General features: G+C 42.7%; 1 protein-coding gene across 1 annotated transcript in view; it reads left to right on the forward strand.

Moving 5' to 3' along the window:
* The first annotated feature begins 11,159 nt into the window (after positions 1-11,159).
* RNF217 (ring finger protein 217) overlaps positions 11,160-13,320 on the forward strand; it is a 113,577-nt gene continuing 111,416 nt past the window's right edge. Inside the window, exon 1 of the mRNA XM_054569912.1 lies at positions 11,160-12,338. Coding sequence (XP_054425887.1) covers positions 11,466-12,338 — 873 coding nt within the window. The 5' untranslated portion in view covers positions 11,160-11,465. The remainder of the gene's footprint in view (positions 12,339-13,320) is intronic.

Genomic DNA, 13,320 nt, shown 5'->3' on the forward strand with positions numbered 1-13,320 from the left:
TAAAACGGCTGGTCTTTATTTTTTTAATTAAAGAGTTATGTTTTAAAATTTTTTTTATTTATTTGGTTTTAGAGATAGAAGAAGGGAGAGGGAAAGAGAGGGAGAAAAACATTGATGTGTGAAGGAAACATGTATTGGTTGCCTCTTGCATGCCCCCAACTGCTGACCTGGCCCGCAACCTAGGCATGTGCTCTGACCAGGATTCAAACCTGCAACTTTCAGGTTTGCATCTGGAGCTCAGTCCTCTTAGCCACACCAGCCAGGGCAAAAAGGACTAATGACATAATGTCATAATTTAAGTGGCATAAATACTCTCTAAAGCATCAGATCTGAGAGGAGATGCAGATCCATGTATGACTCACTGTAACAGCTAGAGATTGGCAGACTGTGTCCTGATATGTCTGCAGAATTTCATCCACAGACACCATTTTGAGAAACGCTGGCACCATGCTAGACAGTTTCTTAGGTGTGGGAAAGCCTGTACCATAGGGCCTTCCTGAGTTCTAATTTCACAGTATTTCTTAGTCATCCATAAAATTGGAAGCAAGCAATTAAATAACAAATATCATGCATCACAGAGCAAGATGAATAATCATGTTAAACACTTTGACTAATTCTCTAAGTTAACTATTTAATATAAAGAAGGAAGCATTGCGTCAACTAATGAGGCATAGGCAAGTGAGGCTGTTACATAAAGTTATGGAAAAGAGGCAAAAAAGCAATCAGAAGTTCAGCCACAAGCCACAACGGAACAATATCAGGAGAATCTGCTAATATATTCTAGTAACAGAATACAAACCTGAGGTACCATCTTAAAAATGTATTTGAGTCACAACCTGCTCACATGCTTCATATGAATTACTGATTCCTATCATGAACACTAGGATTTTTAACAAGCTACTTGAAATTTAGAAAAAAATTATTGAAATGTAAATGCAGAAATAGCTAAACTGGGTTAGAAAATCTTGTACTAGAAAGGCATAAAAAAATTACTTGTGTGAAGTCAGGTTTACTGAAGAGGGGGGAAAAAACATTGGAGCTTTATTTAATTCCTTATATGTCATCTTTTCCACTATATTACATCTATTACTGTATCCCACAGATTCTATCTCTAATGATGACTACCATTTAATAAGTGTTTATTGAGCACCTACTATTGCAAGGCGCATTTCTATCCACTAGGGACAAAACAACAAACAGAAAAATATCTTTGTTCTCATGGAGCTCAAAATCTAAGGGGGGAGGGTCACAATTAACAAATAGAAAATAAATAAATATATACTGTGTCACTTGGTGAGGATTGTGGGGGGAAACAGAGTAAAGGGTTAGAGATGAGTGGGGATGAGCTATACGAGGGTGGTGATATTTTATTGAAGTTGATAAAGAAGGTCTCTAAGACAATGGGACATACTGAGCAGAGACCAGGCACGGGCACTCGCCAGGCAGAGGGCACAGGATCAAGGCCCCGGAGGAAAAATGTAATAGACACATTTGTGGAATAGTGAAGAGCCGGTGAGAGTCTGTGTAGTGAGTGAGGCATGGGGGCAGGGGTGTGAGAAAAGGGGAGACCTAATGAAAGGCCTTAGGGAAGACTTTGGAATTTACTCTGGGATCCAGGTAGCCATGGGTGTTCCTTCCCACTTAAGACCCTGTCTTATCTCAACATGAGGACATAGCATAACAGTAGGCTACTATCTTATATCTTGACTCCTGTGCCTCCTTTTTTCTAATGCATATTTTAGTTTTCCACAATGTCTATTGTTTTTATACCCAGAACTGATTATTACTCTCCTCTTAAATAGATCCCACTGTCTAAAACAAAACAAAATACATCAAAACACCTGGTCAAATCACTGTCAAGGCAACCAATCTACATAATCAGAATCTCTGAAGAAAACAGATGGTAGAAATACACTGGGTAGCTTAACAAAGCTTAGTAAGGGGCCAGTTACAAAGATGTGGACAGGCATTAGGACTTGTATAAGAGATAGTGTGATACTCCAGGATTAGCAACTGTGGGGAATCTTACCTCCTGGTAAAAGCTGAATTGTGTCCCCTCAAAAGATATGTGACGTCCCAACCCCCCAGCAGTTCAGAATGTTATTTGGAAATAGGATTATTGCAGACGTAATCAGCTAATATAAGGTCATACTGGAGCAGGGTGGGCCCTTTATCCATTAGGACTGATGTCCATATAAGAAGAGACACAGAAACAGACACATAGAGAGAAAATGGACAAGTGATGACAGTGGCAAAGAGTAGAGTGTTGCCTCTTTGAGACCAGAAATGCCAAGGATTGCTAGCAAACACAAAAACCTAGAAAGACAGGGAAGAGTTGTCCCCTACAGGTTTCAGAGGGAGCATGGCCCTGCTGACACTTTGGTTTCGTATTTCTGGCCTGCAGAACCATAAAACAAAGAATTTTGGTTTCTTGGGCAATCCGGTTTGTTACAGCTGCCCTGGGAAAACAAGATACCTCCCTTTCGCCAGAAGAAACTCTCAGAACCCAGAGATGATAGCACCCATGGCCTTTGATAGTAGGGCACAGTCGGTGTGCAGGGACTTGCCAACTGAGAGACAGAAAAATAAAGACCAAAACTAAGGTTACCCGCCAGTACCTTCCCTGCATCGGACTGCTTTGGAAGGCAGAGGGCAATTGAGGCTACTGACGCCTGCTCCTGTGGGTCAGCCTCCAGGGCACAGAGGGTAGACAAAAGCAGAAAGGGGATCTGGAAGGGAAAACAGAACTGCTCAGCGTTAAGTCCCCGTACAATTTTGGGTCAGCTTACCTTTCCTGCCTCATCTTCTGTCTTTTCTCTCTGGGTTGCATCTGATCAGACACCCAGGACTGCTAGCTGCCGCTCAAGGCACCATCTGTGTTCTGCCATCATGCGTTTGCTCGTATAATTCTCCTACTGAAATATTAATTATCCTTACCACCTTCTCTACCTGTAGAAGTCTAATTCATCTTCAGGTCCTCCACGAAATTTTCTTTGTTCCCTTTAGGCAGAAATCTTTTCTGCACTGCAACTTCCAAAGTCCTGAGTTTATAGTTCTATGATAGCATCCATCAAAAATTCTGAAATTACATATATTTTGATACCTCCCTTCTCTGTTTAATTACAAGATTCCTCAGGGCATGGATTGAGTTATAGTCACTATTTATAAGTCCTATGCATCTCACAACAATGTGCGCAAACTTCAGGTTAATGTCTATTGGTTAAATTGAAAATGATTTTAGTATTGACATAAACCTTAGTGTCATCCAGTCCAATCTTCCCACTTTGCAAAAGTAAAAACTGAGGTCCAAAGGAGTTCAGGAAAACACACAATCAATGACAAAACATTATTAAGATACAGATATTCATTTGTCCAGTCCTGTCATTTTCCCATTTTACAATTATGAAATATAACATCATTCTCATGACGTTTGTAATAACAGCTCCAAAGTCTTCTAAAGATAAGAACAAATAAAATGTAAATGAGTTAGGAATATTTGTATAAAAAGCCTTTTAAGATATTTACATGCTGAGAAATATTTTTAAGTATTTGAGAAAATATTTTCAGCTTACTGATTCCACAATATTTGAAAAGCAGCTTGTGATATTTAACAGCACCCAAAGGCAGCTGGGTTTTCCCATTCCAAGTTGGTAACAGCGTGTTAAGAGATAAATAGATAAAATTATTTCTGTAATTGTAAAATAAATACAACTGAGTAGCTTAAGCTGTCAGTCTTGAAAATTTCAGAATCATCTAATCCTCTTACTAGATTTTGTCAAGCAAAATGTTAAAATTAATTTCAAGCAAACCGTATATTAAAAAATACAGTTACTAATCTCTATTATCAAAGGAAATCAACTTTCTCGAGCAACCAGCACAATGTAATACACTTTCTCTTATTTTTCTTTTATATTAAACTAGCCTTATTCTTGTATTAGTGAACATTATACCTTCTCAATAACATCTTTTTGCTAGGGAAAACAAGAAAAATGAAAACCTAAAAATGTTAATTTTTGTTTTCCAACTGTTGTAGTTTAAGATGTAGCCAAGAATACCCTCAGGTTCAATAATTCTCCAGAAAGACTTTCAGAACTCAGCAAAACTGTTAACTTACAGTTATGGTTTATTGCAGTGAAAGAAGACAGATTAAAATTCGCAACAGGCAAAGATACACAGTACAAGGTCTGGGAGAGGCCAGACATGAAGCTACCAGTTGTTTTCTCCCAGTGTAGTGGTGTGGACAGCATTTATTTTTCCCAAAAATGATGTGTGACAACATGCATGGAATATTGCCAACCACAGATGCTTCCTAGGCATTAGTGTCAAGGGTTTTCATTAGAAGTCAGTGAGAAAGACTTGGCTGATCTTAGTTCCCATCTCTCCATAGGCCAAGCTGATACCACATGACCAAAGACCCCAACATAAATCACATTGTTAGCATAGACTAAGTGCATGGGCCCAGGACACTTAGGTAGGTGTCCTGAGCTAAAGACACTTAGCAATGAGACTCACTGGTTAGGCCATTCCTTCTGTCAGATCCTAGAGGTTACCTCCCAGGAGCTGAGGGCCAGGACCAAAACTTTCTTTAGACTAGGTTAATCCTTTAACACACAAATGTCTTTAGTAAGTTTTAAATATGAATTTCTAAGAGATTAGGGTCTCTATCCCGTTGTTCCTGCCCTATAGTTTGGGTTTCCAACCCAAGGTTCCAACCTTTCTTGATTTATGGAGCACTGTGTCTCAGTTATTTTTCATGGAGTCCTTCAGGCCAAAAGACATTCCTAATAACTTAACAGAAGTAGTTTGCATTGTGTCCAACAGGTAATGCTCTGAGTCCTTGAAGAATTTTATTGGGTTGGCCCAAAAGTCGGTTTAGTTTTTTCCATAAAATGAAAGGCACCATTTTTCATTTTTAGCCATAATGTTATTGATTTGGATATTATAAGTATGTCGGCTATCTCCTGCATGGTATAACATTGATTATTCTCAATTAATGTCTTGAATTTCTTTTCTAATGTGCCGACTTCATCGCCATCAACTTCAACTGGTCTACCAGATGGTGGAGCATTGTCCAGCAAGAAATCTCCAGCACGGAATTTCGCAAACCACTTCTGACACATTCATTTAGTCACAGCACCTTTTCCATACACTGTACAATCTTTTTTGCATTTCAGTTGCATTTGTAGCTTTCTTGAAATAATAAAGCCTAATATACTGAAAATAGTGCTTATTTTCATCCATCTTCAATATTAAAATGGCTACACAAAAATTCACCATTTTTGATCATTTTTTAATGCACACTGATATGACACCTCTTCCAATATAATCTAACACAAGGGCTTCAAAATAAGTTTAAAATAACTAAGCCCTACCAGAGCCATATAAGGGGGGGAGAAAAGCACAACTTTTTAGCCAGCTCAGTAAGTACCCCCATGGTGACCCTGGAGTTTGCTGCTGTGCCTCAGAGTGTCTTGCTTGGGACACAGTTTGAGAATCATAGTTGTGTATAATGCTTAAGTAGAAGACCATTCTTTCATTTTTCCTTTAAAAATATTTTGTTGAGAATTAAATATGTTCAGAAGGCTAGGAACTGGGCATTCATATCCAGGAAAGATATGTTATGGACAGTTTGAAGTGTTTCATAGATGTCATAAAGTTAGTATGAAGGAAACCAAATTTAGGGAAAGGAGTATTTTCTCCATTGAGCAAGTAAGTAAACTGAATTTTCCTGAGCCGACACAGGATCTAAAAGACAATCAGGAAATGTTTGTTGAACTGAATTATAACACAAGTAAAAGGACCCACTTATCCTAAATGTTGATTGTGCGTGCAAATAACATCTATTAACACCAAGCCTATGTTCCTGTTTATTAGAATAAAACTGTTTCACTCTTTTGAAAGATCTTTTTCTGTTCTTTATGTGTTGTTATGAAAGCAGCATAGTAATTTAGAAATTTTAGGAAATAGAGAAGAAATTCATCACCAAGTTATCACCTTTATAGTAACCACTATTACTTTTTTTCCCCCCTCAGAAAGAAGGGACCTTATTGGGGATTGAGACAGCTGAGTCCGTAAGCCCAGTCCCCGAACAGTCCTTGCGGGAGGAGAGGATAGCTCAGTTTGCAGGTAGGTGGAGAAGGGCTGGACAGCTTCTCTGCCTAGGGTGTTTGTGGAGGTGTTTCTTAATGGGAAATAACAGTTTTATAGCAGAAATTGGTCAATTTCACGGAGTTAAGCTCAAGAATGGGCTGGTCCATTTCATTTCCCGGGTGCAGATGGCTGGCCCCTGTCCTGGGCTGCTTCTGAACCGAAGGGCACCCCCGGGGCGCTTCTGTGGGGTCCTTTGGCATGTTAGCTCCCCAGGGTCCCTGCCGGCCCTAACCTCAAGGCTCCACTCCTCCTGCTCCAGGCTGGCCTCCCAGGCCTCCCAGGCCGCAGGAGGCGGATCACAGCCAGCGGTCCCTCCCAGATCCTGCGGGGAACGGGGCGCTCCGCGGGACAAGCCACTCGCAACTTCTGTCTTTTACGCTGTTGTAATCATGTTATGCATTACATTTTCTTGCCTTTTTCACTTAACATAGTTGTGTAAGCACTTCTTTGTTCTAAACAAATTTTCATTAAGTTACCTTTTCCTTTCTCCCTATTTACAAAGAGATTTACTTTCCCTTCTGCTAAGAAATCTAGAAGTGTTGCCATGTACAAGCGCATCTTTGTCTTTGTTACTTTGATGCTTGATTAATCTTTAGTTTGGACAAAATGATTTCCTTCGCTGTGAATGACCCAGCAAGGATGGTACCACGGGCTTTACAAGAAGAGATTTATCTTGTACTTGTTCACCCAACCAAGAAGGCATTCCAGTCTCAGGGCCTATGAGACACCAGGTTGTAAATTTTTCTGACTCCTGCTGTAAACAAAGCCTGTCAGGAGGCGGCTGTGACCCGACACCCCTTTCAGAAAGGGAAGCTGAGGAAAAGAGAACTTGCCTCCCTCTTCATGTGACTATGCGCCTTGGGAAGAGGAGACTGGGGATTTCTAGATGCAGAGCTAGAGCTGACAATTTCTAGTAAACAAAAACCACAGTAGTGGAAACTTTGAGTTGTCTTGAAACTGCAAGGTCTTGGGCACTCCTTTAATGAAGAAGTGACTGGTTCTCCCAGGTGAAGAAGGGTTGATGATGCTCTGTTGGTGAAACTCTTCTTGTCTTAATCCCAAGAACTTCCGCGGTTGGATTTCCCTGGCACAGTATTCATTAGGGGATGAGCTGGGGGAATCAAATAAATACACCTGCATTTTGTAAATGAGGGATTGGCATCTTGCATTGAGAAGTATTAACTATGACTGAGTTTAGCTCTGAACACTTTTGGAGTCCTCTTGTCAATAGAAGAGGTAAAGAAGAAATTTAAAAAGATAAAGAAAAGGAAGCTGTCACATCCCTAACCTTAGGAATAAAGTACCATAACATATACTGCTGTATTATGCATATCTAAAGAGTCATGGACAGTTAATATTTGCTTTTTCCCTCTTTATTTAAAAGAATGTGCTCATTAATTAAAAAGTGAGATGCTACACCATTTTTAATTTTCAAAAATCTCCTTATAATGATTAAGGAAGTAGTCTCTCTCATACTCACTGTTGATGGGACTGTAAATTGGTGCTATGTTTCTGTGATAAAGCCTCAATATTATTTCTACACTTTTTGGCAGTAACTTAATTTTTAGGACTTTATGCTGTGGTATGTTATGAATGTATACAGTTTATGTTACACATTAATATAATAGGTATTAACACATCAAGTGTTATATATATTTTAAACATCATAAATAATCTATTTTTAAATAAAGTGGAATTGGTTAAATAAATTATGACACATCTATATAGTAAAATTCTTTATGATCAAGAATCCTGATGTACAGATGTTTTAATAATATAAAAAATGTTCAGAAAAGATCATTAAATTACAGAAAAACAAAAAAGTATATATCACTTAATATATAATACACACAAGATGCAAACACTAGTATAAAATATACCAATATGTTAATGCAGTTTCAGTGGTTATTTTGAACAGTAGGTCTTTCCATCCTTTCTTCCTTTCTTTTTTACCCTCCTCCTTCTTATTCTTGGTTTTCTCTGTTTTCCAAGGCTTTCCTTGGGGTTTTCATTTTCCAGTTTGAAGAAATATACTGTTTAGTTTTATTTTTAACATTTTCTTATAAAAGTCTACTATTTGGATTTTCCTTAGGGAACTCAGGTGCAAAAGGAAAGTGAAACAATTGTATCCCACTCTGTTTTATTTGAAGGGGTTTCCTCTAGTCATTGGAAGGTTTCTTCCTCCATGGTTGAAGAGGGGACACAAATAGGAAACATTCCACTGGGCCTGTCAGAAGACCTAGAAAAACAATTCCACCCTGTTCATTTCTCTTCAGGAAATGATTTTAAAAAAGAAATGATTTTTATTTCTTTTTACCTGATTTGATAATTGAAGGACTGGTAGAAAAACCAGGTATTTGCCATATAATTATTCCATGGTATTTAACTTTATGTATTTCTTTCCCACAACTTTAAAAAATAAGTTTACCTTTAATGTTTAAAATTTAATGATTTACAGCTTTTATGATACCCCTGAACATTTTTCTACTAAGTTAACAAATCTGGGCTTTTTAATTTTCTAATTAATGTCTAAATATAAGTTTTCAAACAAAACAAAACAAAACAAAACAAGTCGTATATACAGGCCAGGATAAGGAGAGCAAGACTAGCAAAAACAATGTTCAATACTGACTAAAAGCAGTTGACTATGTCCCTTCCCCAACTTGAAGTCTTAGGCTTAGGGAAGGTGCATAGCTTATTGCAGGTGAAGAAATACTGAGAACTGAAACTGGCAGTGGCAGACAGTGCTTATGTTATACTAACAACTGTATATAGTCTGGCATAAGCAGATGGTATAAGTTTCAATAATATTAAGCTTGTGGTAGGTAAATGAAATTTATGCAAGAGTATATTTTCAAACAATCCTTTTAAAAAAGTGAATCCTACCAGTAAAATCATCATAGGTACTTCATGCATTTCTTTTCAGGGAAAATTGATGGTAGAACCAGCACTTTAACTTTGCCTCTTAACTCATTTCTGTGCTGCCAGTGTCCCGTGGGTCCCAGACCGAACACCAGCGGATGCTGGGCCGGTGATTCAGACAGCTCTGGGTCTCTCTGCGGGGCGGGGAGATGGCATGCATGCTTCTACTTTCCCAGAGGCCAGATGAATTCTGCAGGGAGGAAGTCATGGCAATAAGAAGGGCTGAGAGCCATGGGCTGCCTTCAGGAATCCCGGCAGGAACTTCAAGTTGGTTCAGTATCTAGGAAAGCCATGTCAATGAACTGACACCTGAGGGATAAGGAACAAAATGGTGGACTTTACAAGAACAAATTCTTGGAATACCTATGACAAATGTGTGCAGGGGGAGGGAGTCCCAAACTATGGGAAGACCTTCAAGGATTTGATGCTTACAGATAATGGAGATATGCTTTTTTTTTTTTTTTTTTTTTTTTGTATCCATTACCCTGGTCTTACTCTCAGCCTGTGGTCACCTGGAAAGCAACATTTTAATATTCCTTTTGAAAAAATAGTTTTCAGGTGGCATACACAAAAGGCCCATGTGTGGGCTTCTCATTCCTGCCTTTAAAACAATAAACACTAGAGGTATCATTTGGCATAAACAGCAGTTACCAGGAAATTAATTAGCTAAGTTGAAAAAAAAAAGTCCCTGAATAGCATTTAATCTTCCAAATAAGAAATCTTCGTTCTGGGGTCAGACTGATAAATGAGGTTCCATTTAGACTGATAGATTGGAGTCATCCTTTTGGGGTGCAACTGAGCATCAAATGCACTTGATAGACATATTCTATGACGTTACACTGTTTTTTGTTGTTTTTTTTTTTTGTATTGCATAGGTAGTTACCTTTCTAGCATTTGTATCTGATTTGGAAAATATTTTAGAACAACCCAGCAACAAGTTCAAGATAAAAAAAAAATTGTACACACTTCAGAGCCGCTTCCCATTACATGAATGTGTAAAGTGAATTCTCTGTCAAGATGAAAAAAACAAGGGTTGGCTTCCCAAAACTGTTTTCATTGGCTTTAGGGAACTAAAACACACCAGTCTGGGTGACTAATACTTCCTGTAAAATAAAGATAGATCAACACATAATTAAGTTCTGGCTCAAATATAATTGTTGTCTTGGAAACAGTTTTAAAGATAAATATGGTTATGCTAATGAAACTCCTCATGATTCCAACCAATGATTCTGTTGCATAATGAGGCCAGGGCATTTTATGATCTTGTGCTACTCATTTCAGAATATTTAAAGGGTTAAAAATAGGTCATAAAAGAACACTGAAGAGGAGGAAAAAGTGATAAATTTTAAATTCGTTCATTATCAATGTTCATCGGGATTCCAGTTGGTCCTCTGGTCCAGCTTAAAAGCGCTTGTTGGCTGGTGGTTGGTTTTCAAATCCTTCTTACCCCATTAGGCAGAAAAAAGAGAGCTTTATATACTGCATTTTGAATGAATAATTCCTAGAGTTATTTCTCTGAACTCTGTCTTTGGGGGATTTAAAATTGGACGGATCCAAGAGAAACAAGAGAAACCAAATCCTCTGTAGCCAGCTCTGAGTACTGAGTAGTTTTGTAGGAAGTTCTACTCAATGCGTAGCCCAAAGAGCAGCCTGCCTGCTCAGAAGGGTTTTGTTGAGGCCGAGTGTGAATTCCGGACGCGAGGGCGCATCGCGGCTCTTAAGATCACACCCACTCGGGGGTGCCTGTGGCTGAGCGCGTGTGCCAGTGCGCGTGTGTACGTGTGGGGAGGTGTGCGCCAAAGGGGTGGGGTCAGGGGCAGCGAGGAGGGCGCTAGGTGAAGAAGGAGGAGAGAGAGGTCGCTCGCTCCAGTCTCTCCCCCAGGTCCTCACAGCTCGCTCGCGTCCTGGCTGCACCTCCGGGTGCGCGCCGCAGCGACGCCACAGGCCCCTAGCCCCTAAGACCACCGCCCTCCGGACGCCCGTCCCGTGCGGCCAGAAGCTGGGACAGGCGATGGCGCGGGACTGACGCCGCCTCCCTCCGGACCCCTCTGCCCCGCCCGGGGCTCTCGGTGCCCCGGCGCCGCCCCGATCTGCATGTGGGACGGGCGCGCTCGCACCCGGAGAGAGCGGCCCTTGGCGCCCCCGAAGCTCTGCCCCGGCCGCGCGGGAGGACGAGAGGGAGGAGCAGCGGGCCCGGCCCGGCTCCCTGCACGCCGCGGCCCGGGAGCAAGGGCTCCCTGGAGGGAGCTCGTGGCGTCCCAGACCCGGAGGAGGGACCCGGAAGCAGAAGCACAGCCGCCAGTCGAGCCGAGCCGCTGCCCCCGCTGCCCGCCGGCGCCGGGTGGGGGTCCCGGCGGCTGGATGGGCAGCGGCGGCGCGGGCCGCGGGCGGCGATGGGCGAGGAGCAGAGCACGGTGAGCGGCGGAGGGCCCCAGGAGGCAGGAGACCCCACCGGAGGCTCCACGGGCCACCCTGAGCCCCCGAGGCCGCGGGGGGACAGCGGTGGGGCGCCCGGGCCGTGCACCGCCTCCGTGGATCCAAGTGGCGGTGGCTGCGGAAGCGACTCCGGCTGCGTGGACACGAGCGCCCAGGAGCCCACGCGAAGCCGGGGGCCCCCAGGCTGGACGGAGAGCCAAGCACCCAGGCAGCCCGCGGGAGTGGCACTCACCGTGCCCCTCAATCCCCAGACTTTGCAACAGCAGCTGGAAGAGGAGGAGGAAGAAACTGGGGACCGAAAAGAGGGAGAGGATGAACAGCAGAAGGTGCCCCCCGGAGAGGAGCCGAAGCCCAGGACCCGCGTTAGGTCCCCGGACTCGGTGGTCTTGGACGTGCTGGGTCAACGGCGCCCGCCCGCCGCCAAGAGGCAAGTCTTCTGCTCCGTGTTCTGCGTGGAGAACGACCTGCCCCAGGACCCCACCACCGAGAAGCTCTCGCCGCCTGCCTCGCCACCTCGGACTCCGCCGGTGTTGGACCCTCCCAGTGCCCCCGCCTCCTTTCTTAGCCCTCGGCTGTCCCTCCCGACGGACCCCCTGTCCCCCGATGGCGGCAGCATCGAGCTGGAGTTCTACCTGGCTCCCGAGCCGTTCTCAGTGCCCAGCCTGTTGGGAGCTCCACCCTACTCTGGCCTGAGTGGGGTAGGGGATCCCTATGCGCCCCTCATGGTGCTGATGTGCCGGGTGTGCCTGGAAGACAAGCCTATCAAGCCCTTGCCCTGCTGCAAGAAGGCCGTGTGCGAGGAGTGCCTCAAAGTCTACCTGAGCTCCCAGGTAACGTCACCCCCTGTGTCCCCTCCTCTGCGCCCCATTCAGCATTCCAAATCACTGGCCAGGAAGTCCAGCTCGCCAGCTCCCTGCTCACAGGAAGAGGTGCTTAGACACCCTTACTGAAGACCTCTATCGGTTTCTCACTTCTCAGTTGTTGTAATTAAGTATGTTTTGTCCTCACTGGTTAGCTTGACTGGAATTTAACCCAGCTTGGAGCTTCAGGTTTGGTTGGCAACCGCGGAAAAAAACAGGGTGCAGTGAATTGCCCTTTGCTTATTTCTTTTACTAGATTGCAAGCAAGAGCTTGCTCAAAGAGGAGGGCGGTGAGAGTGCCTCAGAGGCCTGGTATCCCAGAAACTAACAAATTTTGGGCATAAAATAAATATGTATTCACTTGGTGAACGGAAGGGCTGGAATTAATGTTTCTGGTCAGTGATACCTGATTGTTTTAAAAAGAAATCGCTCCATTTATATGTCCCAGAAGTGTAATTTATTTATTCCTTGGCTCTTGCCTACTTTTCAGGGGGTTTTTTCCCCCACAGTAAAGTTGAAATACTTTTTCTCACTGAACTTTTATGCCAGCAAAGTACTTAATTTCTTTAAGAGATAAAACAGAGAGAGAGAACAAAGCTAAGCTACGAGGTTTAAGCAAAACAAGTGGTGGTGAAACATTCTTCCTCAGCTCCTTATTTGAAAGCTTTTTTTTTTTTTTCTTGGAAAGATGAAGAATGCAACAGACCTGCTTTCCTTCACTGATGGTGAATGTGTTCTTCCAGCACTTTTCAGTCTGTTGTGTTTCTGCCCATGTTTTGCAGAATCTGGAATGCCCTTTGATCCTGTGTCTGATTGTCCTGGGCCTATTCATCTTTCACCCTGGCTGTGTAGGTGCCAGCTTTTCTGTGAAGCCTTCCCTCGCCCCCCAGGCCACAGTTTATATACTTTGAAGATACTTTTATGTGTTTTACAGTCACTGAAGTTGTTCCTT

This window comes from Pteronotus mesoamericanus, unplaced genomic scaffold, assembly GCF_021234165.1.
Source record: "Pteronotus mesoamericanus isolate MK-2021 breed Mesoamerican mustached bat unplaced genomic scaffold, CSHL_Meso_final contig_20, whole genome shotgun sequence".
Lineage (NCBI taxonomy): Eukaryota > Metazoa > Chordata > Mammalia > Chiroptera > Mormoopidae > Pteronotus > Pteronotus mesoamericanus.